The sequence below is a fragment of the Dermochelys coriacea genome, chromosome 13 (assembly GCF_009764565.3).
Source record: "Dermochelys coriacea isolate rDerCor1 chromosome 13, rDerCor1.pri.v4, whole genome shotgun sequence".
Lineage (NCBI taxonomy): Eukaryota > Metazoa > Chordata > Testudines > Dermochelyidae > Dermochelys > Dermochelys coriacea.
The window spans coordinates 10484762-10509607 of NC_050080.1; the positions used below are offsets into that span (position 1 = coordinate 10484762).

The 24846-nt window shown below is 36.3% G+C and overlaps 1 protein-coding gene across 1 annotated transcript in view; it reads left to right on the forward strand.

Moving 5' to 3' along the window:
• The window catches only part of SYCP2 (synaptonemal complex protein 2), a 61741-nt gene extending 37730 nt beyond the window's left edge, over nucleotides 1–24011 (forward strand). Inside the window, 19 exon segments of the mRNA XM_043496091.1 lie at nucleotides 299–356; nucleotides 1189–1244; nucleotides 1885–1933; nucleotides 2292–2466; nucleotides 3744–3811; nucleotides 5241–5423; nucleotides 8754–8955; nucleotides 9959–10212; nucleotides 13063–13248; nucleotides 14071–14161; nucleotides 15338–15490; nucleotides 16768–16848; nucleotides 18037–18164; nucleotides 19877–19971; nucleotides 20052–20151; nucleotides 21205–21263; nucleotides 21612–21690; nucleotides 23063–23119; nucleotides 23494–24011. Of these exon segments, the coding sequence (XP_043352026.1) occupies nucleotides 299–356; nucleotides 1189–1244; nucleotides 1885–1933; nucleotides 2292–2466; nucleotides 3744–3811; nucleotides 5241–5423; nucleotides 8754–8955; nucleotides 9959–10212; nucleotides 13063–13248; nucleotides 14071–14161; nucleotides 15338–15490; nucleotides 16768–16848; nucleotides 18037–18164; nucleotides 19877–19971; nucleotides 20052–20151; nucleotides 21205–21263; nucleotides 21612–21690; nucleotides 23063–23119; nucleotides 23494–23565 (2146 nt within the window). The 3' untranslated portion in view covers nucleotides 23566–24011.
• The last annotated feature ends 835 nt before the right edge of the window (nucleotides 24012–24846 follow it).

The window sequence follows — 24846 nt, forward strand, 5'->3', positions numbered from 1 at the left end:
ATTCAAAAGCAACTAATTTATCACCCATGCTTCTGTTAAAGAACTTGCTGATGTATTGATGACTGTAGATGAACATGTTTTGAATATTAGACCTGTGTAACTCTTCTTGTGAATATGTAGGGAAAAGTTCAGAATAGAAGCTGTAGAAACGTAAAAACTACAGCTGTGCTTAATATGGCTGCGGGACATATTGTGTAAGTATCTAGTAATTTTGTTTGAAAATGTTTTAATTATCCAAGTATGTTAAGAATATTCCTTGATTCATGAACTAAAACTTTATTTGTATCTGTTTTGACAGGGATGATGTCTACAATTTTAACTTAAGTGGATTTGATGAACCTACGATAAAGCTTGGAGTAAGATTCCAGTAGTCTACATTAATGTAAACTAGGAACCTTTTAGTTCGTGCCCACAGCATCCGCATACAGGAGTTACAGCGCAGCACAGTGGTGTGCACTGCTGTTCACATCCTTGTAGTCCGAATTGTAAGGCAATGTGGACAAGTCCCGAAAAAGACTCAGCCCAAAATACCTAATAGCACAGTGGTTAGGGCACTCACATAGAAGGTGGAAGACATGGGTCAAGTCTTTGCTGCACATTACGCAAATGTAGGAAATTAAATCTAGATCTTCCACATCCCGGGTGAATACTTTTTAAACAATGAGCTGAAAGTTTTATAAGGGGGAGCACCACCACCTCCTCTGTATATATTTTATGGGTTTATACATGCTCTAAGCCTTTTGAAAGGGAGAAGAGTGGAAATTCATGGAAACTAGTTCTTGGTTCCATGAAATCTGGCAGATCCATCCTCTAGCTTTTCCACTCTGCTACCAGCTCTATCTTTAGCAGAAACTATGATGTAGTAGCATACGAGCCACACATCTGAAACTTTTCGAAGTACAAATTGGAGAATATGGGCCAATTTATAACACTTAAGAAAAAGCTTAAAATACGCATCTAAAAAGAGTAACATTATGTGAAATCTGGGAAGTTTGCACTAAAATATTCAGAGAGAAGATGTGAAATATTCTCTAATGTGTAAAGTGATCGTTGTAAATTACTGCAAACAAGAAATTTTGGAGTAAAAAAGGCTTAGTGTTACTCTTTGCATGAATAACTAATGTATTTTGTATATATCATGAAGATACACTTGCAATTATTTTTCATTTTTTTGTACTTACATTTTAGGTCCAAGAATTACATGTTACCAACCTGAAAGCTAGTACAAATCTCACAGAAAAAATGTAAGAATATTACATTGTATTATAAAAATGTGAAAAAAATATTTTTTTTCTTAAGTATGGTAATAATGAATAGTTTTGTTTGCATTCTCCAACATCCCCTTGTGCTAATCAAGATAGCAGGTGCAAGTCCTTCTAAAAATATAAACAGGAAGAAAACACTCTTGTTGTCTCACTTTCCCTGTAAAGTGGGCTGGCGTAACTTCCTCATTTATTTTCCTTTCTTCAGCAGGTAAAGGCAGCTCCAATGGCTTCCTCAGCTGCATTTCGATTTTTTTGTTTTTGTTTGTTTTACTGTTTTCCTTTGGCAAATTTCTCCCTAATCCTTTCATTTTAATCAGATTACTAGTTTAGTATGTGGCGTTCACTAATGAAGAGAGCTTCATCATGGAGCTCTCTGGGGAGGCAACCTAAAGTTTGTCTAGTTGTTGTTGTATGTCTCTCTGCCTCAAACTAACAGGCTGCCACATTAGATTTGAAAGTGAACTGTGGTTTCCAAACTTGCCAAAAAGAGATCAAGTGCATGTGCCTCATAATTCCCCTCCCACACACATACATACCGATAGCAGAAAGATGACAATAACCCCAGCAGATGTCTTCCGCTTTGGATGTATTTATTAATGTAAATATCTCTTTGTTTAAGGAATCCTGATGAAAGCAAACGTATTCTCCAGAAAAAAGTAGATAATAAAGTAAGTTTCTTAAATTCAGGGCAACTGATATTAAAAAGTCCAAAATTTCAATATGGAAAATAACCATTTTTTCCCCTTAAAATGATATAAAGAATTATAAAAAAAAAACTCTAAGCCATCTTTCCACTCACACGGTCCTTTATTTGAATGGAGGTGGAACTGTCTCTTGACGTAACTTAAAGCAGCCTGAAGTTATTGAATTTAATACTGTGAAAACTTTTGTAAGGATAGGCCTTTAGACTTTGGGTTTTGTAGCTCAAATGCTTCTTATCTCCAGAAATACCACATACTTTTAGATAAAACTGTATTTTAAATCAAAACAGAAATAAATGACGTGTAAGCGTTTTTGTTTTTGTAGAATAGAACTAATAAAAACATGAAGCATCTCTTTAGTGACACTGACACAGAATACAGAGGTGATGACAGCAAGACAGATACCAGTTGGCTACGAGAGTCTAACAGAAAACCTAAACCCCAACTAATAGACTACAGCAGAACTAAAAATCTGAAGAAATCTAAAAGTATAAAAGCAAGTAAGAAACTAATTGTTGAACATTTAGGGACTGTGTTTCACTTGCCTGTAAATAGTTTTAAAATTATTTAATTATATTTGCCATGCATAATGTATGTTGTGTGCAGTGTGTCACGGTTCATGGTAGTGTCCCTGGAGGGCAACCACTCTAGGCTCCCAGCTCCTCAGCCACCACCTCTCTTCGGCAGAGACCGACAGTATCTCCTTCCTGACCAAGGGATCTTTAAAGACTGCATATTCCCTGCCTACGCCAAGATATTCCCAGCAGTCCAGACTGCCTAAAAGGCCACCATCAGCACTATGCTTTCTCTCCACAGTCTCTGCCCAGTGTATTGCCCGTAGTTATAAGTTACCACACAGCTCTTTATAAGCAAGCACATTCATTCATCAGGTGAAAGCATTACAGAGAAAACATATTAAAAACAATAAAAGAAATACACACATGCTCAAAAGTTTACTAGAGGTTACAACTCCAACCTTGGGTTCTGGTAGGTGCCAGTCCTTAAAATCCACAACTGGGTTTTCCTCTGGTTACAATTACATAATTTGTCTCAGATTCAGAACCAGAACAATCATGAATAGTTCAGTCATTCCTTTGTACAGCTTGGACTTTTGATGTTGGCCTCATGTAAAGGGATCAGCTGACAATGGCTCTCTTCTCAGGGTGTAGCTTCAAAAGGCTGTGTTTTTGCATAACTGGAAGTGGATAATTTGCATTCACCTCCCCTTAGATATTCTCCAAGAAAACCACTTAATATTGTTTGTTCCAGAAGTCCATTCTTGTCTGGTACCATGTTTAAGATAATCCTTTGAACCCCAGGTCTCACATCTGTCCTCTCTCCCTACTTGAGAGGTTACATATAGTCCTAGCCCACAATAATACATGAAATACAATAGACTTCAAAGATGTTTAAATTTAATTAAATACAATCTCCTGAAGATATGGCAGGAAATTGCCATATCTGTCACACAATGTACAGTATGTTTTTGTTCTGCTACCTTCCATAACCTATGGACTTTGAAATGTGCTTATCCTCAGTATTTGTGAAGGTGAATTTTGTGTTAAAAAAAAAAAAAAAAAAAGTGTTTTTATTTAGGACAAAAAGAATTCTTTTTAACAAAACTACTACTGTCCGAATAGTAATCTGAAGGCAGTTTAATGCATTGATAAAGATCTGTGGGTATATACATGATACCTTGTACTGACAATTAAAATTTTAGATGGTCAACATTTTTTGGATATTAAGCTAGTTTTCTAAATGTTGTTGATTTTAACAGCAGATACTTTCTCTGACCCTGCACGTCTGATGGATATATCTGAAGGGAAAAAAACAAAAAATAAAAAGGTAATGTAAAATTGCAATTTAATTTTAATAGCTATTTTTAATCTATTTTAACTGACCATAGGATTTTTTTTAAAATATTTGTATTAATGCACGGTTAACTTTCAACAAAATTCTTTCAAATTCACAGCCACTAAAAATGGTTCTGATTGCTTTAATAATACAACAGAGCCAGTTACAATTCCTATTCCCTAATAATACTAGCTGAGAGTTGGAATGATTATGGCATTTTGATGCTTGCGTTTTGTTGTCTAGGATGATGTATAATTTTTTGGCAATAATTAGTTACTGGTTAATGGCAAGACAAACCATTGTATTCAAATTATTCATTTTTTTCAGTGATTGGTTTAGTTAAGATAGCTTTTTGTCTCTGAATTATTTACTGCATTATATATAATACCTCTGAATTGTTTGTAAGATTATTTAGAAAAATGATAAACTTAACTAAGCATAAAAGCTATAAACTGGAAAAGTCATACTTGAAGTTACATTTATAAATAGTTTATAATCATTAATAAATTATTACAAGATGTTATAAATATGTTAGACATGAGTATAGATGGTTATAACCATATTATTGGACAACATATAGATGTTTGTAAGCCATGGTTCAAAGCAATCTATTGACCTGCTAGTCTTTATAACAATTGATTAAACTGGTTATTAAAACCTCTATTAATTATTAAGCCTTCATAAACTATTTATAAGCATACACTTATATAAAGTGTGACAAATAAAAAATAATGTGATAGCTCTGTGTGTGCATTTAATAATACAGAATTAAATGGAGAGTTTGTATTTTTATGGCTATTTTATGTCAGTCATAAGCTTCAGTCCTTTTGATATAGATTAGGACAGGAGTATCAGGCCTATAGAAACTATATCCCATATCATAACTCAGAAGGAGGATGGAGAAACATTCACTCTACCCCCATCCTGAAGTCTTCTCTTGCTTTTCTCTTCTTTTTACTCATGACACCTAGCAGAAGATCATTAACCTTCGGTTATCACAACTTATCACAACATTTACAAGTCCATGGAACTTCTAGGTTGTCCAGTTCAATAAGCATATTTTGATCCTTCTCTACCCAGGAGAATGGGGAAGAGGGAACCTTTTCAATGAGTAATTATCCTTTAGCTTGTCAACATTTCAGGTTTTGTCTTGGCCAGTGCTAAACTACCATTAAAGATTACTTGCTAAATTCATCTCTAATATGAGTCTACTGAAGTCAGTGGAGTTACGTCAGCGGTATTATTGGCCCTATGTTCTATAGAATAAACATGTAAAATTCTAAGGCTAATATGTGCTTCCTTTTTTCAAAGTACTGTAGCTAGTTCCTGGTACATACACCATGGTGCAGTGCAATTTGTTCTTTTCCATAGTTCTTGTTATTAGAATCTTCAACTTACATCAACATTATTTCTTCCAAAGGTACCTGTTAGTAAAAAACAAAATGCAAAGGCTAATGAAAGAATAAAACAGACAACCAGACCAAAATGGCCTCGAAGAGCAGCATTAGCAAAAAAAAGTTATAAGGATTACTCAAATTCAGAGTCTGAGAGTGAACAGAAATCATCACAGTGCTTATGTAGGAAAGAAAAATTAAGAGTACAGGTAAACAGTATTGATCTTCTGCAGCATCTTTATGAAACTAGCCCCCTAATTTTCAAAAGTGGCCACTGATTTTAGGTGCTTCAAATTTTGATTGCCCAAGTTGGAGAACCTTGAGCTCCTGGGCGGTGGGTGTAATAGGCGCTTCTGCCGACCCGCTGCCAGACACCTGAGCAGCGGTGAACCTGGCCCTTCCGTGAGACCCACCACTGACTCCTCCACTCCACCCACCCCTCCCACCCCCAGGTCCTCACGGCTTGCCGTGTTCCTCCTCTGGACAGGGGAGGGAGGAGGGACGTGGACAGCCGGCAGACTAAGGAGGCTGCGGCCGGCAGCTTGGCAGGGGGTAGGGCCTTCAGGGGCCCAAGCAACTGGCACTAGGGTGACGGCAATTCGGCCTGGCCTGACTCTGGTGGGGAGGATGGCGGCTCGGCTTGGCTCGGCCCAGCCCGGCAGGCACTTGGAGGCCGGGGGGACAGCGACTCGGCCTGGCGCTCTGGGAGGCCAGTAGCTCTACCTAGTGCTGGGGGTAGCTGGCGGCTCGGCCCAGTGTTGCGGCCAGCCCAACTCTGGCGGATGGGGGGTGTCAGCAGCGGGAGGGAGGGGCAGCGGCTCAATGTGGCACCTGGGTGGGGTAGAGGGGCCACAGCTGCAGCTCAGCCCGAGGTGGGTGGGCTAGGGCTCCTCCAGTCACGGGGGTGCCTCAGAGTCAGGGCTTCTCCTTTTATGGGGTGGGAGGGGGGTTTCAGGGCTCTGGCATGCAGGGGGCGGGGCCTTGGCCACAAGGGGTGGGGCCAGTGGGCTAGCTTCCCGAAAGCAGAGGTTCACCCACCCATGCTTGAGCTTGATTTTCTGAAGCACCTGTACTTTCCATTAACTTCAACTGGAATTGTGTGTGCTCAGACCCTCTGGAAATTACTCCCTATTTCTTTTTTCCCTACTCTAAAGTAGATTTATGTAGATTTTATTATAGATTTATATAGAGAGAATCTTCTATACTCCAGAAACGTGTTTTAGTGTTTTTTGTTTGTTTTTAAAGCACCTAAGCTTTAAAAGCACACAAGTCTCTGAGCAGGCTCTTTTAAATGACTTAGACACTTTTGAAATTTTAACATTAGTCTCTTTGAAACAGAAAATATGCTGACCTCATAAGAGGTAGGACTGTCAATTAATCACAGTTAACTCGTGATTAACTAAAAAAAAATTTGTCATGATTAATCACAATTTTAATTGCACTGTTAAACAATAGAATACCAATTGAAATTTATTAAATATTTTGGATGTTTTTCTACATTTTCATATATATTGTATTCTGTGTTGTAATTTAAATAAGTGTATATTATTTTTTAATATAAATATTTACTCTAAAAATAGAAGAAATTATTTTTTTCAATTCACCTCATACAAGTACTGTAGTGCAGTCTTTGTCTGAAAGTGCAATTTAAAACTGTAGTTTTTTTGTTACATAATTGCACTAAAAAACAAAACAATGTAAAACTTCAGAGTCTCTAAGTCCTTCCACTCAGCCCTACTTCTTGTTCAGCTAATCACTGAGATAAATAAGTTTGTTTACATTTACAGGAGATAATGCTTGTCTTATTTACAATGTCACCAGAAAGTAGGGTGACCAGATGTACCGTTTTTATAGGGACAGTCCCATTATTTGGGACTTTTTTCTTATTTGGGCACCTATTATCCCATACCCCCATCCCATTTTTTCAGTTGCTATCTGGTCACCCTACCAAAAAGTGAGAACAGGCATTTGCATGGCACTTTTGTAGCTGGCATTACAAGGTATTTACGTGCCAGATATGCTAAACATTGGTTTGCTCCTTCATGCTTCAGCCACCGTTCCAGAGGACATTCTTCCATGCTTATGATGCTCGTTAAAAAAATAATGCATTAATTAAATTTGTCACTGAACCCCTTGAGTATGTATGTATGTATGTATGTCTCCTGCTTAGTTTTACCCACATACTGCCATATATTGCATGTTATAGAAGTCTTGGATGGTGACCCAAACCATGTTCTTCATTTTAAGAACACTTTCGCTGCAGATTTGACAAAACGCAAAGAAGGTACTAATGTGAGATTTCTAAAGATAGCTACAGCACTCGACCCAAGGTTTAAGAATTTGAAGTGTCTTCCGAAATCTGACAGGGACGAGGTGTGGAACGTGCTTTCAGAAGTCTTAAAAGAGCAGCATTCTGATGCAGAAACTACAGAACCCAAACCACCAAAAAAGAAAACCAATCTTCTGCTGTTGGCATCTGCTGCTTTGGATTGTTATCGAGCAGAACCTGTCATCAGCATCGACACATGGCCTCTGGAATGATGGTTGAAGCATGAAGGGACATATGAATCTTTAGCGCATCTGGCACGTAAATATCTTGCAACACTGGCTACAACAGTGCCATTTGAACGCCTGTTCTCACTTTCAGGTGACATTGTAAACAAGAAGTGGGCAGCATTATCTCCTTCTGCAAATGTAAACCAGCTTGTTTGTCTGAGCGATTGGTTGAACACATAGGACTGAGTGGACTTGCAGGCTCTAAAATTTTAGGTTGTTTTATTTTATAATGCAGGGTTTTTGTACATAATTCTACATTTGTAAGTTCAACTTTCATGATAAAGGGATTGCACTACAGTACTTGTATTAGGTGAATTGAAAAATGCTATTTCTTTTGTATTTTTACAGTGCAAATACTTGTAATCAAAAATAAAGTAAGCACTGTACACTTTGTATTCTGTGTTGTAATTGAAATCAATATATTTTGAAAATGTAGAAAACATCCATAAATATTCAACTAAATGATATTCTATTATTTTAACGGTGCGATTAATCATGGTTAATTTTTGTAATCGCTTGACAGCCCTAAAAAGAAGCATATATTAATACATTTGTTGAATGCCTAAACCAGTTCAGGATCAATTAAACAATGGTATGTTTTAATAAAGTACTGACAAACTGAAAAAGAGGTATTTTTTTATAATTTTAATATTAAGTAAAATTTATATACTGGATTAAACCATTTCTGCAACATGACAAATATGCTCAAATCCCAGTGAAGTCCACGGGAGATGAAGACACCTAGGCGTATTTGAAAATCCCATTAGGTGCCTATGTTTAGGCACCTAAATACCTTTTATAAATCTGGTCCTTAGAACTAAAGGAGAAACTTGGCACCTCTCCCGATTAGACCATGTGTCTGACTGGACAAGTAGATATATTGTACTGTATACTTATCTATATATTGTGTGTATATATATGTATACATGTGTAATATCTAGTGTGTTTAAATGTAATGCTTATGTAGATTTGTGTACCTCTAGCAAGAACACAAAAATGGCCAAAACAAAGCTGTGAATCAACACAAGGAACTAAAGAACAATGTTTCTACAGAGCCAAAAAAGGAAATATCAAGAAATCAACAGAAAATGTTTACTAAATCAAAAGATCCTATAAAACGGAGAAAATTAGAAATGTCACCAGTAGCCTCACCTGAAAGCCCAGCATCAGTTGAGACGATGAGATGTGTGTATTATTTTGTATTTTCATTTTTAAAGTTGTCTGCTCCTGTTTTGGATATGAATTAATTAATGTGTCTCTCTAATATCAATTCATTCCAAATAATTGCTTTTAAATATATGTACTATATCCTCTTTGTCCATTTAATGTATGTTATGTTAATATCATATGTTAAAATGCAGAAAATACATAGGTGAGCTGTCATCATTGTTAGATATATAACAATGGACGCCTCGTTATTTTTGCTGATACAGACTAACATGGCTACCACTCTGAAACCTGATAGATATTATGGTTGATATTTCATACCAGAGTGTAATAGAAATACAATATATCAGTGAAAAGAACAGTTGGTAATTTACTTGCTATTAAAATATACTATAATGATGAGCAATGCTAAGTAAAAGCAATTTTTCTTGTTGTGTAGACTTTAAGGACAAAGCACTTGCATGAGAGTAGCTCAGTTGTGATATGAAAATATATTTCTAAATATCCAGCTGTTCCATATGAAAGGTATAGCATTTATTACAAAACCCAAATATTTTATGGTCATGGGCAAATACATGTTTTTTCTTTATATGGCCAACAAGGAAGTTCCAGTATGTATTTTACTTGACTGCTTATTCAGGTTTCAAAGGCAGTTTTTAATATGAAGTATGTCTTATTTAAAGGATAGGATTTTCATGGGGAAATCCCAGTCCATTCAGTTTGCAATTCTTTTTTTCTAACACTATGGACTGTATTTTCTAAAAAGTATTATAGTTCTTGGGTCAAATCTGGACCATTGAGCACCCACAACTCTTGTTCAAGGTAACTGGAGTTGCAGGTGCTCAAAGACATTCAAGAAAACCCCTTGAAAGCCCACAACATGACTGTGTCCATCCTTCCATGGAACTCACAATGACATCAGTGGGAATTCTGTACACAGAGAAGACTTGTGATATGAGGTATAAAAGAAAAAGAAGGTGTTAAGACCTAATATCCTCAATTAAGTGTTTATACTTACTAGGTGCTGAAAAAGTACCAGAGGAAGCATTTACCCAGGAACATGTTTCCTTGAAAAGTTCAACATCATCCTATCTTCAGGACTCAACACCAGAAAAGAGGGAATCCTTAAGCATTGTGAAAGGAATTTCAGCTAACAAGCTTTATACAACAAAAAAGAATAATCAAAGTATACATCCAAAACAATCCCCTGAAAATGTCAGAAAGTTGGTATTTGGAAATGAAAGTTTATCACCAGTTTTAAGTCCACTTTCTTTGGTAAGAATTTAAATTACTCTTTACAATTATATCAATGTCTGCATTATCTTAAGTAAAGTACACAGTATTCATTAATTAATTGGAACAACTTCTTCATTTGGGTGTTTTCAGGGGAAATGATGTCTATTTTATAGTAAATGAGAATTACTTCTGTTTAATAGAAATAGAATTAGTAGACCATTCTAACAAGAAATCAGGCCTGTAGAAGGTGTTTAAATTGTATTCAACCAGGTGCTTTTGTAAGTGCAAAATTCCATGCTCTTTTTCAAAACAGACGTATCCAAAAAGAGGTTTAAAAGGTGGAACATTAAAGCACAGATATGATAAATATAATTTATATTATTTTATATTTATGCAGTTCAAGTATTTAATTTTAAGATTTGTTGTATTGTCTCTTTTTTACTTGGTGTCATGATTAGGACAGATGCATAATCAAAAAAATCTCAAGTAGTGAAATAGGCTGTTGTAATCAGGAATATTAGTGTAATAATCATGGGAGGAATTATCTATAGTATATATCAAAATTTACAACAATGCAAAAAGTAATATTGCTAAGACGTCCCAACCAAGATTGGGGCCAGCCCCCTTCTTTTAGCTGCTTTTATGTATACATAGTAAGAAATAGTCCCAATTTTAAAGAACTTGCCGTCTAAATAGACAAGACAAAGGATGGGAGAAAAGAAATAATATTCCCATTTTACAGATGAGTAACTGAGGCTGCAAGAACTTAAGTGAGTTGCTCAAGGTCATACAGGAAGTCTATGGTTGAGTTAGGAGTTCTGAGTGCAGGTCCCAAGACCCAGGCCATGCCTTACCCACCAGACCATCCTTTCTTCTCCCTCACATCTCTGTTTGTTCATTGGTCAGTAGAAACAAACACTGATGTCCCCAAGAGAAATAAAACTGAGTATCTTCCAGCACAATGTATTTATATATTTGTATTAATTAGAGTTATCAATCAGTTGCACATGTCCATTTCAGTAGAGAGGTGCCAATGAAAATATCCTCCTGTATGTATACTTTTCTGTATCTCCAGCTGGGGACATGAATTTGAGGTTTTCCCTAAACCACAAACACATTCCAAATTGCTCAGTCTAGATTCTTGAAAGTATGTATTATACTCATGTAGGAGCATGACAACTCTACGTTTTCACTCACGCAGTTTTTGGAAGTCCTGTTTACTTGGCAGTAGGTTGGGCCCACATAACCCATGAATCCATTAAATTCCATGTAGATGTTAGATCAGTGGAGGCCAGGACTATCTTAAAGTGCCTTCAAACTGCCTCCCACTCCTTGGCTGTCCTCTCATCCTCATGGCAGTAAAGCTCAGAGCTCCATATTCCCAGGGATACCCCACACTAGCCACTTTCTCCAAGTCCTGCTTTAGAGATTTCAGATCATGAAGGGGGAACACATTTAAATTAATAGACTATGGGTCGAATTTTCAAAAATGCTGACTTAGAAACACAAATCCCAATGACAGGTTTCAGAGTAGCAGCCGTGTTAGTCTGTATTCACAAAAAGAAAAGGAGTACTTGTGGCATCTTAGAGACTAACAAATTTATTAGAGCATAAGCTTTCGTGAGCTACAGCTCACTTCATCGGATGCATCCACATGCCACAAGTACTCCTTTTCTTTTTACAAATCCCAATGACTTTCAATGACACGTGTGCTTCTAAATCACTTATGGTGGGATTTTCAAAAGAGCTTAGGTTAGCATCAACTCAGTCAGAGGATTCCTGAAGGGGTGAACTCTATGCAAAGTGTTCCCTTGTCATAGATTTCAGTCCTTGGAGTACGCTCTGAGAGGGGTATTAAGGTGGGGACATGGGAATATCACAGAGTAGGCACTTTCTTCTTCGATGTCCCCGCCTCAAGTCTGAGTCTCTGACTTCTTGGATCTCTGTCCTCTTCATTCGTAGACACTTAGGTTATGATCTGTCCCTTAATTATTAGAAAAGTAAAGACAACTAGTTCATCTTCATCTTACACTTTCATAGGATTATGAACAAGTTTACAGTCACTTTTATTTTAATTATGCATCCTGGTATGTGCTGAGATTTTTTTTAAACTTCTGTTTAGATTTTCTATAAACTGATAAAATCTTCTTATGATATGACTGATGTAAATGTAGAGCAACAACTATAATTTTACATTTAGATGGTTAAGCTAGATAATTGCATCTGGAGTAGCAGAGTGTATTGCTGTGATGCCTCCTTTGTATCTGTGAACTGGGCATTGAGTTATATGTTCCACGGTCTGTTCTGGGTGACCAGTCACACACTGGAGAGTCTTTAATTTTCCATTTGTACAGCAAGTATCTGCATCTGCCAGGGTTTGTGTGGATACGGTTTAGGGTTGTCCATGAGCTTCGTGGGAGATTGAAGCCAGGGATCTTCTGCGTCGGGTCTTTCATGAGGTGTTTGTGACTTCTTGCGAACTCCATTTGGCTTTCCATGCTTCATCGGGGTTGCATTGTTGAAGGTTAAATGCGTGGGTCCAAAAGGGCTTTCACCACTTCAAGCAGCAGTGAGGGATGTTGTTAAGGTCCTGGTGTAGGGAAGATGTTCATTTTCTATGATCCGCTGGAATTCCCAAAGGGTTGTGGCATCACAGCAAATGTATGGGGGAGCAATGTGCAACAGCACTGGCAGCCAAGGTGTTGGGGTCAACGTGAGGGTTCTAGTGATGCACCACATTGCATTGTTTAGTTGGACATCAACCGGTCAAGTATGGCTACTTCTGGTCTATACCAATGCACAGTATTCAGCTACAGAGTACACAAGGGCTATAAAATTAGTACATTTGAATATCCATTTTTAACAATAGTTTTGTTTTCTTTTGTGTAGCCTAGTCTGACTCCAGTAACTATGGACAAAGCTGTCATGAGTGGAAAAGACATGGAGGTTACTGAACCTGAGGTGGAAATGTGTGATATTAGTGAGGCAGTGAATGTTACAAATTACCTTTCAGACAAACTCACCATTGACACAGAAGTGAAAGATCTCACTAAAAACATGCAAAATAAAGGAGAGGTATGATGCAGACCATCTATCCCATTTGAAAAGCTGCAGCTTTGTATGTTTGTTTTTTTTACAATTGGTGGCATTAGGGAAAGTATGTTTTTGTTGCTTTACATTTTTAACATTGTTTTCAAACTTTTCTTGTAATATTGCCTGCATTTTTCAGTTTAGTATAAAACAGTGTTGTCTTGGATGTCATTGTTAGAAACTGTCTTAATTCAGACTTTGCCTGTGTTATGACTGTAAGGAAATAATCTCTCATCCCAGCAATAGCACTGACAATTTGTATTTTAACAAAGAATACAAAACATATCTTTGCTTTTGCCTTGAATATTTTTTAAATAGAAAAAAATTTCAAAAAGAAAATGACTTGCCACTTCTGCATGCAGAAACTTACAAAATAAAGTTAGGTAGTTTCTTGTACTTTTAGCCTTAGGCTATTAATAGAAGTCCTGGAGAATTAATAATTAAAAATTCTGCCATCGAACCAAAATACTTTGACAAAACTATGTGCAGACTGATTTGTTTGCTGTAACTGTACCTTTAGTATTTTCATATTTATATTTCTAGTTTTTAATAAACACGTAAATCTTCATTTATGATGAAGACTATCTAAATTGGTTCACTGGAGGTCCTGGAGGTTGTTAATATATAATTTTTATATATGTGTGTGTGTATGTATATGTATGTGTATGTATATGTATGTGTATATGTATGTGTATATATATATATATATATATATATATATATATATATATATATATATATTATAATATGTGTGTGTGTGTGTGTATATATATGTGTGTGTGTGTGTGTGTGTGTATATTTTTTTAGGAATCTGCACCTCCATCTCCATTATACACTTCTAGTGGAAGCAGAGAACAGTCATGGTGTAAAGATCCTTGTGGCAACATACATGAATCTGGTATGTAAGTGTGTCTTATGAAAAAGTACTTTCTTTGAATATCTGTAATAGTTGATGAAAAGCATTTCTAAGATACAAAAATAAGGCCTGATTCTTCAAGCCCTACACGTGGAAATGGAACTCCTATAAACTTTATTTAGTATTTTTTACCAGTATATTTGTCTTTTCATATATACTCAGTTTATTCTATTCCTAAAGTTAGTGTTAATCTTTGTTGTTATTGATAGGAAGCTACTGTTAGATGTGAATGTTTTTCACTTAAGCTTTAGAAGCATCAATTGGGAGTCTGTTTAGGCACCCCTGCCTATATAAACTGAGAATTTAACTCGAAAAAGCCTCTAGAGGTCTGCCTTCATGAAAATAATTTTTAGCACTCCCAGGATTGCTGGACTGGGTATGTGAGAGGACAAATTTACAGGTAAGAGACTAAATTGGCCTTTGGAGAATGTGGTTGGGTAGAGGTGCGTGGTTATAGCTATGGATCCACAATTCTGCGAGGGCCATGGAGGCTATTGCATCCCTTGGAGCCCCATTGCCCCACTTAATTTAGGAGCCAAATTTAGTGCTTTTTGTGAGAATAGTCCCTTCATCTTGATTTAATTAAGTACCCAACCTTTCTCCAGATGGTTTTTCTGCCCATGAGTCTTTCAGGAGTAAGGGATCTGCAGAAGCAATTCCCAGTGAAAAAAGAAAGCATACTATTTTAACAGATGTTCTCTAAGTATATTATGTCAGCAGACCCATACTAATCGTATCATCCATCGTTTTCTTCTTCATTGGAGTCCTTGCATGGTATATGGCCTAAGGACAATGAAGATGATTGGGGCAGCAGCCCCTTATATTGACATGCACCAAACAGTCAGGACTCTGCACAAGTCCTCTTGTAAATGCAACATTCATTGATTTCTCTAAAAAGAAAAGGAGTACTTGTGGCACCTTAGAGACTAACAAATTTATTAGAGCATAAGCTTTCGTGAGCTACAGCTCACTTCATCGGATGCATTCAATGATGAGCTGTAGCTCACGAAAGCTTATGCTCAAATAAATTTGTTAGTCTCTAAGGTGCCACAAGTACTCCTTTTTTCTTTTTGCGAATACAGACTAACACGGCTGCTACTCTGAAACCATTGATTTCTCTATAGCTCTTATATTAAATATGTTTGTCATACTTTAAAGGGCCTACAGTACAAGTGAATCTCAAACGAATGTACCACAATGATGCGGAAAGTGATTCTGATGAAGTAGAAATGAGGAAGGAAGAAGAAGAGAGAGAAACAAAGCTGCTCCCTAGAAAATTATTTAAAGTAGATGATGATACTGTGTATAAAGGTTAGCTGGAGCTCAGTCATACAAAAATGTAAACCAGAAAACTGCTTAAAGTATTAACTATGAACAATAATACTGGAATTCTAATTAAAACTCTTAGGATAGGGTGACCAGATGTCCCTATTTTATATGGATAGTCCTGATATTTGGGGCTTTTTCTTAAATAGACGCTTGCTACCCGCCACCCCCTGTCCTGATTTTTCACACTTGCTATCTGGTCACCCTACTTTAGGACTTCTTAATAAGCTCCATTTTTATTGCAGACATGTAAGAAAAGAGAATTACCTGCTCTTCTCTAAGACATTGATACAGAATATCGTGGAACATTTTCTTTCCTTAATTAATAACATAAATGTTCTAGAAACACAGCAGTCGACTTCTTATCATTCAGAAGAATAAACAAACAGAAGTTTGATCACTTTTGGTCAATAAAGAGCTAATTGCATGTTTCACAAGAGATGCATTCCAGTATTCTCTCCAAATTGGAATCTGAATATTTATATTTTGCCTACCTACATTTGCAATAGTTTACCAGTTGGATAAGGTGTTGTCTGAGATCACTTCTTCCTCTTACTGGAACAGGAACACATTCTCCATAGAGTGTTATGTCTCTAGCTATTAGGAAGTAAGGAGGCAAATAATTTGGAGTCACTGCAGGTATATCAGATAAACGAGTGCCCCCTACTCTGATATGTACTTCCCTCAACTGGTTCCTTGGTATGAGACTCGCTGGGGATAGGGAGAGGAGCACTAACTGGAAGGAGAAACACGTAGTAGAAGATAAAAGGCCCCATCATGCTCAGCAGTACAACAGTGAAACTGGTGGCCTGGGACAGTAGGGCTGATCATGAGCTTCACCTAGGGCTCCTAGAAGAAGAGGAGTTAACTTTGAGAATGCTTAGGGGTCAAGCCCACGGACATAAGATACTCTGGTAGAAGACCTCATTCCTAATGGGTCTCTATCCCACCCCAAAGGGCTGTAGAGACACACAACTGAAAATCCTGAATTCTGGGAACTAGAGCTGGATGACACTCTCTAGCTCCTTTGTCCTTTTTTTCTGCTTGTTCTCCTTTCTTGCTTTTTCTTGTCTTTTCTTCTTTCTTCCTCCTTACCATCTTTCATCAGACCTGAAGAAGACGACGCGAAATTAGGGGAGTTAGCTGAAGCATGGATTCAATGCTTGCAATAAGAGTGGAGGCAAAGAAGTCTTAGACTTGGGGAGGGCACTTTTAAACCTCTGCTGGCTCATAGAATTTATTGTGTCCTTGCTTCCTGCTAGGGAAATCCATAACGCAGTGTGCAAGGACTCATTCATTTTCCAGAAAAGGGAAGAAGTGGGCTGCAACAAACGAAATAACTGGTAAGAAATAGTCTCATCACTTTCTTTACTAAATTGCTATATTTAAATTGTTGTGTATAATAGTAGCTGAATTTCATTCAAGAAATTGTTGCAATTTCTTTGATGGAAATAACAATGTCTGTTTTATCTTTGTATTGGTATGTTTAAATTTTTTAAGCATTTTGAAATCCTCTAGTAGTAAGGATGGTATGCAAATTCAAGGTATGGTTGGGTCATATCCTGAAGTCCTTACGCACGCTATCTCCTTTAGACATAACATTTTACCTTCTGAGAGATCTACCCGTTTGAGTCCTAATTTTCAAACATTAAGTATGCAATGACATGCCAAATTTGTGTGTGCAATGTTTTGGGGCAGATTTTCAAAAGGTCTAATATTAGCCTGCTTTTTTCATGCTCAACTTTTTAAAGTTTTGATGTAATTTATGTATTTAGAGTGGTGTTGCCCCTGTAAACTGAAGAGGTCAGGGAGAGAGAGAGTATGTGTGTAATACATGTGTACTTGATAAATCTCTGTAGATGTTTTGGTGACTGGGTGGATAATAGGCTTTTTACCAAATTTCTAAATAGTATACTATATCTAACAATTACAGATTTCAAATCCCTGATAAATAATGTCTCATGCAAAACATTTAACATGTTTAAAAAAAAATTAGAAAGAAACAGATCAACCATATACAAATGAAATCTGTTAAAGCCGGAAAGGGGTTAGTATACATATTACGTTACACTAACCCGATACGGGTTACATTACGCTTTCCTCAACGGACTTACCCTGTTTTTATACCAAAATGATATGCAAGGGGTCAGATTGTATGACTCTTACTCAGCCTGCGGAGCACTTACTTAGGGGGAATAGTCCCACTAAGTCACTGAAACTACTCCCCTGAGTAAGTCCTCACTAACTTGAGTAAGGGTGGCACAATCAGCTCCATATTGTTCCCATTCAGCCTATTCAGTCTATATTGCTGGGAAATCTCTGCACATTTGAAAATCAATGGAATAGTATAGAAGAAGGTCCAAAAGTTTAATTTCTGAAATTAAACTGGATGCAATTGAAGTTGACACGAGCCCTAGTCTTGGGATTTATAAACCCAGGCATCAGAACTGAAATAACTTGTACTGTACAGATGATACAGAAATACGTTCCTAATTCTCTAACGTTGCATATGATCTTTTACAAATTTTCAGTATCCGAGAGCATATCTACTGTGTCTGTAAATGAGTTGTCTTTTTTGGATGTAGAGGTCTGGGACCCTGGTTGTTCAAGTGTAGGGATAGGTCAGAAGCTCCATAAGGAATTTACTAGGAAAATTCAGGTAATGTGTGTGTGTGTGTGTGTGTGTGTGTGTGTGTGTAAAAATACTGTTTATTTCTTTTTCTTTCTTTCTCATATTTGATACTCTTAACTGGAAACATCATTAACAGAGCTACCTTATATATTATTGCATACAAGAATAAATATGAAAAGAATGTTAAGGTTGCTATGTCAAAGACTGAGAAGTTAGTAAATTCCAGAATAAACGTTGTCTGTGCAACCTTTATATGGCACCCTTTTTGCATATGCATTATGATGCATTCTTTTGATTTACATGTTCATTCCTCAGGACCTATACCTCATTCAGTGCACAGGTTGGACTCTGCTCAAGGATTGAGGCAATTCTTCAGTATTTCTTTTTATCCGTCGGTGGTGGCCCCATGTTACATTTACTACATAGCAGTCAAACCCTGCCCAGCATACAGAATTATTCATTTCCTCGGGATCTGGGTTTTTTTCCTCTCTTTTTGGGGGGCGGGGGCACTCATCACTGTTGCATCTGAGTGCCTCAAACATTTATGCATTCATCTTCACAACACACCTGGCTGAGGTAATGTTATTATCCACAATATTCTGAAAGGAGTTTGATGGATAGTTGTCCATATAGACAACAACCTTGTTTCACTGCCTGAGTTCTGTTCATCCTGTACATTGAATGAAGCATGGGTCCTGTGGAAAAAATTGTATGCGATCATGTAATAAAGACTATATCATAATATATACGCATAGGACAGACAAATTAGGGTTGGTCAGGAAATCTCAATTCTGATATGACTTGACTTAGATAAAACAATGTTCAAGTTACATAGTGATTTTTTTTTCCTATGTAATTTGCTAGTTTTTCAAAAACACAAAATGATAAAACAAATTCCATTATGCAGAACTGTGTTTACCATACATATGTGTCCATCAACAGATTTGGAACCTTTAAATCCACAGCAAAGACCTCTGTGAGTTATGGAGTAGTTGGTAGTTACTTGAGGGAAATGAGAGACACTTTGCCACTGAGTGTCACAGTATTTACTGACAACAGAGGAATGTTAAGACTTGATCCTGACTTCTATTCTGGGTTCTAAAGGGGGTATGTTCCAGTGGTTAGACCCTTTTGTCCCTGTGTCCCCTAGTATGTCTTCCTGCAGCTTGTGTCCCATGTGTCTGTCCCTCTCTGCTCTTGTCCCTTCCCAGCCTGTCCTTGTTCCTCCTTCTCCTGCCCTGTAGCGCCTTCTCTGCATTCAAGTTCTGCTACTTCCTCCTTTTCTACTCACTTGGGCACTGCAGGGGAACACTGAGAGCACAGGAGAGGTAGTCTCCCTGCTCTCAAGTCTGGTATGCAGCAGCCCCTGACATGAACAAACAGGGGGGAAAAAAAAAAAAAAAAAAGACCTGTTCAGTCTAGGCTACAGCATGCTCAGTGAGCTCTCTGGAGGTGGAGCATGCTCAGTGAAGACAGAACACTTGTAGAATTTTGCTATCCATCTCTAACTAACTTCTAGTAAGTATATGCAAACAGTGATTTTTCAGAGACATCTAATTCAACTACATTTTGATGGATTTTCAAGGGAAAGCAAAAGGAATGTCTCTGATATGAGGGTTAATGTTGACTTTTGTCCACTGTAACCTGTGATCTTATATAAGTAACTACTGTGGTTATGTTTTATAATACAGTATTTTATCATTCTTTTCTCAATTAGTCAATTAAACAATTCTTTCTAGAGCCGCTCAAGAAGAATGGACCACTTTACCAAGCAATCATTGAAAACAGCTCAGCAGCATTTGACAACAATGAATTGTCAGTTGCATGAATGCAGGTCTGTAGCAGAATACTTATTCAAAAACTTATTTGAATGACATAAATGTTTTTATTTTTAGTTTATTTCTGTTTTGGTAGGATCAAGCAGCTGGACAAATTTCATTTCACCATCGTAGAGGAGCTTGAGAGTTTTGAAAAAGATTCCCAATCTTTGAAAAATATGGAGAAAGAATTATTGGTTTGTATTTAAATTATTTAATGGAAAAAATCTGTTTTCTAAAAATATTGGATTTTTTTTTTAAAGTATGGCATTTAGCTGTGGACCATTACTACTGGCTCTGAGAAGATGTGCTTTGTAACTTGCTATAAAAAAAGAGCTACACATTTTGTGTAAAGGCAAAAATTTACCATCTTCCTGGCATTTGGCTTTATTTTTATTTTCAGAGAAATTAACAGTCAAATTACAAATAAACTACTAAGTGGTTAGGATGTTTCAGGCAAACAAATCCAGCCTTTGAAATTGACTTATTATGTATTCTAAATAAGACACCTAGCCTCCACAGGCCTTAGTTAACTCCGATGTAAACTTCTTATTTAGTATCCAAATGGCTCACCTTGGACTTGGTGAGTCTGCTGCTAGCTTTAATGTAAAATTAACAATAAGAATATTAATATTAAGGTGAAGACAGTGGATTAGTACACTAGGTTTTTACTCTGGAAAGAGCTTAAAATAAAACATAAATCATGCATTAGAACAAATTTAGTCTAATTTTAACCACATTGAACCCTATTTGGAATGTCTGATCAAAGTGTCTTGGGCTTTCTGTTTGCCAGTAGGGGAAACAGCCATTCACAATAGATTTTGGGAAATATGGGCTGAAATTGCTGGTTGAGTTAAAGGTGAGTGCTTTACAGTTTGATCCTGCCCCACTGAGCCTTTAATTTTTTAAAACACCAGAAGATATGGGCTCTTGTAGAATGCCTAATCATTCTGTTCTTAGTCTGTCATTATAGGTTATTTGGGAACAGGAGAAACCTATTTTTTTAAAAAGAAAAGGAGTACTTGTGGCACCACAGAAACTAACAAATTTATTTGAGCGTAAGGTTTCGTGAGCTACAGCTCACTTCATCGGATAAATTTGTTAGTCTCCAAGGGGCCACAGGTCCTCCTTTTTCTTTTTGCGGATACAGACTAACACGGCTGCTACTCCTGAAATATTTTTTTTAAAAAGTCCTACATTCTGTGGATTAACTTCTTACCGGTTCAGTTAATTATTTTATTTCTTTTTAGAACTTTTGGAAAAAACATGCACTTACGTTTAGTGCATGCAAGAAAAATGAACAACGGAGGTTAGTGGGGTTTGTTAATGTTGTTATGAGACCTGGATTCCATTCATGACTCTGCAGTTGACTCAATATATGACTTTGAGCCAAGTAACTTAATGCTCTACACCTTTGTTTCATCATCTGTATGTAAAACGTATTGAAATCTATGGATGAAAAGCGCTGTATATGAAAACATGTTATCCACATAAATTTCTGCCAAAGTCTAGTGGAATATTACACTAATACGGATAATAATGGTCATCAATGTTTTTAATAGTATGTTAGACTAAAAATTAAATTTCCCTATTCAAGATCTTTGTGGCATTTTCATATATGACAGAGATCTTTAATTTGCATTTTTGTTGTTGTTAGGATTCAGATTCTTAAAACTTCATTTGAAAAGCACATCTCCCACAGTGTTAACTATGAGGAAAATATTTTTACTTCTGAGGTATGACATTTGTTCTCTTTAGTTTTGTTTTTATTTCTTACATTATGTCACCTGATTACTTCTTTAAAGGACAAGTCTTTACCGCCAGCATTATACTACTATCCTCTAGATACCTTTTAATAACGTTTTTCCTTTTAATTTGACCATAACTTGTGCAATGTTAAGGGCTTAATATTACCCTTTTAGAAGAGATGAACACCTAATTTGATGATCATGGCAGAAATTTCATGGCCATGCAGCATAGTTTATATTATATTCTGCAGCTTTACTTACCAGTGTTTCAGTTATGCAAGAAAGAGCCAATTAGAAGCAAGCAATTTGGCAACTGTCCTCTGTTTTTCTCTCTTCCTCAAGTTTTTTCCTGCCTCGCAATTAAGAAAACATCAAGCACCTCTAGCTTAAGTGCTACCATTAAGGCACCCAAACTTGTAGTTCTTTGGGGGATATTATTAATATCTTGAATTTCACCAAGGAGTGAGTGAGCAGGAAGTAGTTGCAGTCTTTGGAGTACTGGTGTAATATGTTCCTTGTAACCAACACTGCTCAGTGAACAGGACACTGCATTGTGCACTCAGGTGTATCTCCTGAGTGGGGCTAATCTTGAAGTCTGTATAGAGACCATTACAATAATCTGATATGAAAATCATAAATGACAATGTCCATATCAGAGAGAAATGGGTACTCACAAATAGATGAAAAAATGTCACTTGTGGCTACAAAGGTCACACAAGGTCTCCAAAATAATGAAAGATCCAGAATTACCTTTAAGTTGTTAACTCCTTTGACAAAGGGCCGCTATGCTTCCTCAGTCAAGGAGGATTGCTAGATCCTTTATCCAACATCTTTGCTATATGTAGATTGAGTCTCAACCAATTCTGTCATATCTAGGGCCCTGATCTTGAAAACACTTAAGCATGTGCTTATCTTTACTCATGTATGTAATCCCATTGAAGTAAGTGGAACTACTTATGTATTTAAAATTAAGTAGTTGCTTAAGTACTTTGTTGCATAAACGCCTGCTCCTTGCAGGATCAATTCCTAAACCCCTGTCTCAGCCAATCTGAGGGGAAAAATTGTCGAGTGCAATAGAGAGAAGATGTATAATTTCATGTTTATATACTTGTGACACCCAAGCTGATGCTAATGTCAGAATTTGGAGTAGATGCCATAGTACTTAGTTACTTCTGCCCTAAAAAGATTCATATTTCCCACCCGTTTCCTGGACAGCCTTATTTTGAACAATGGAAAGACTGAGCATTAGTACAATCTGATTTTACATTTAATTTGAGGGAATAATTGTCTTCATAAAAATGTATTGTCACTTGTGAAAAGAAAACATGTATGTATATCACAATGTTGTCAATTTTTATAGATGCATCTAATGAAAGAAGACATGAAAGGGCTTCAAGAGAAGCTTCTTAAAGAAATGGTAAATAAAGTTATTTTGTCTCAATTTGTTTTTGTATGTTTTCCTAAAAGAACATAGTTATCTGCACATTCACTTTTTAAAAAGTTCCTTTCAAGATGCAATTTCTAATACGTTGTCATTTGAAGCAAAAAGGGAAATACTGATAAATAATATCATTAAAACAATGCTTAATTTTTAATACCTAAAAAGTGATATATATGTATATTCTCTTTTAGTTTTATGCTTATGTAGTGTCTAATTTGTATTTTAATAGAGTTAATATTAGCACAAGAAGGAAAAAACATTCTAATGTTGCAATATCTGCCTGAATTCTGTGATAGTTTTAAAAAGTTTGTTTTAAAGTGTATAATAAATGTGATACTGTTCTGCCATAGCATGAAGAGGAGCTGTTTAATGTTCGCAGAGGATTGCAGACGCTCTTTCTGTCAGAAGGGAGAAAATTCTAATATTGTAAATTCATATATTTTGAAAATGTTTGTTTATATTTATATTAATATATTATTATTTTCACTAATGAGAAGTTTTACTGACATTTACTGACAGCTTTTTAAAGAAGTGCTATTTTAAAAGGATCTTCACATAATAAATTAGGAATATTAACATGGGGTAATTTTAAAAGGTTTATTTAATTGACATAGAAAAAAAGAGTTATTTTCAATTAAAACTGAAGTAAGAGTCATGTTTTGGATTTGTATGTGTACATAGGACTTCTGTTGCAATTAATAGGAGCTGTGTTGTACACAACCAGACACAGAATTTGACCATACATTCTTTAGCACATGAAAAGGAGTTCAAATGGCATTTTTGAAAGTTGTATCCTATTTACTTATGGTATTAGCTTTCAGTTGGAATTAGTCATTGACTAAAAATGTTTTGTAAAAATATATATATGTTTTATCCATATTGAAAATGTGTATTAAACATTTCAGAAAAATGTACTTTGAGTCTTTTTTTTCATATTTACAAATTTGTGGCATTATCACAAGACCTAAGCAAACTGGTGCATATTTTAGGCCATTTTGAACTCAGAGTCTCTGTAAATCTATGGTTGGTAAAGCTCTCTAAAACAGATCATCCAGGATGGCCTGCCCTTTGTACAGAAATACATCCTGTAATAGTTATGCATGTCCATAACCAAAATGAGATTTCCATGTATCATGATGGATTATAATTGACTTTTCCCCCATGCTGCTATTCAGTATCTACAATATTCTCCCTGAATTTAAATGCCATGCAACCTCTCTTCTCTTTCATATGCTCATAGCCACCCTCTTTCTTTTTTTCCACAATCTTTCAACCAATGCTTTCCTTTTAAATTTAACAAAAAACAGTAACTAACAGGCATATTACTTAAGTAAACCTATAACATTTATAGGGCTCTTTGAGTTCCTTCTACCAACGTCCTTGTCTCTGTGATCACTCCCAGGATTTTCTCTTGTCATACTCAGTTTAGATTGTAAACTTTTTGAGAATAATGGATTTGCAACTATAGTATTTCCCATTTCATCAGTAGCTCTTGAAGAAAACTGAAGTTAAGCATATCACCAGGTTGCCAAAAAGAAGTGATGGATATGGAAAATAATTCATAAATTCTACATTCCTTAGAGGGCCCAAACCTCTCTCTGAAGATTGTTAATATGTTGTCCAACTTAGAACTAACTTTCCCTTTCACCATTTTAGTTATTCTGTAAATCTGGTATTTTCCAAACTATTTTCATCATTCTGTC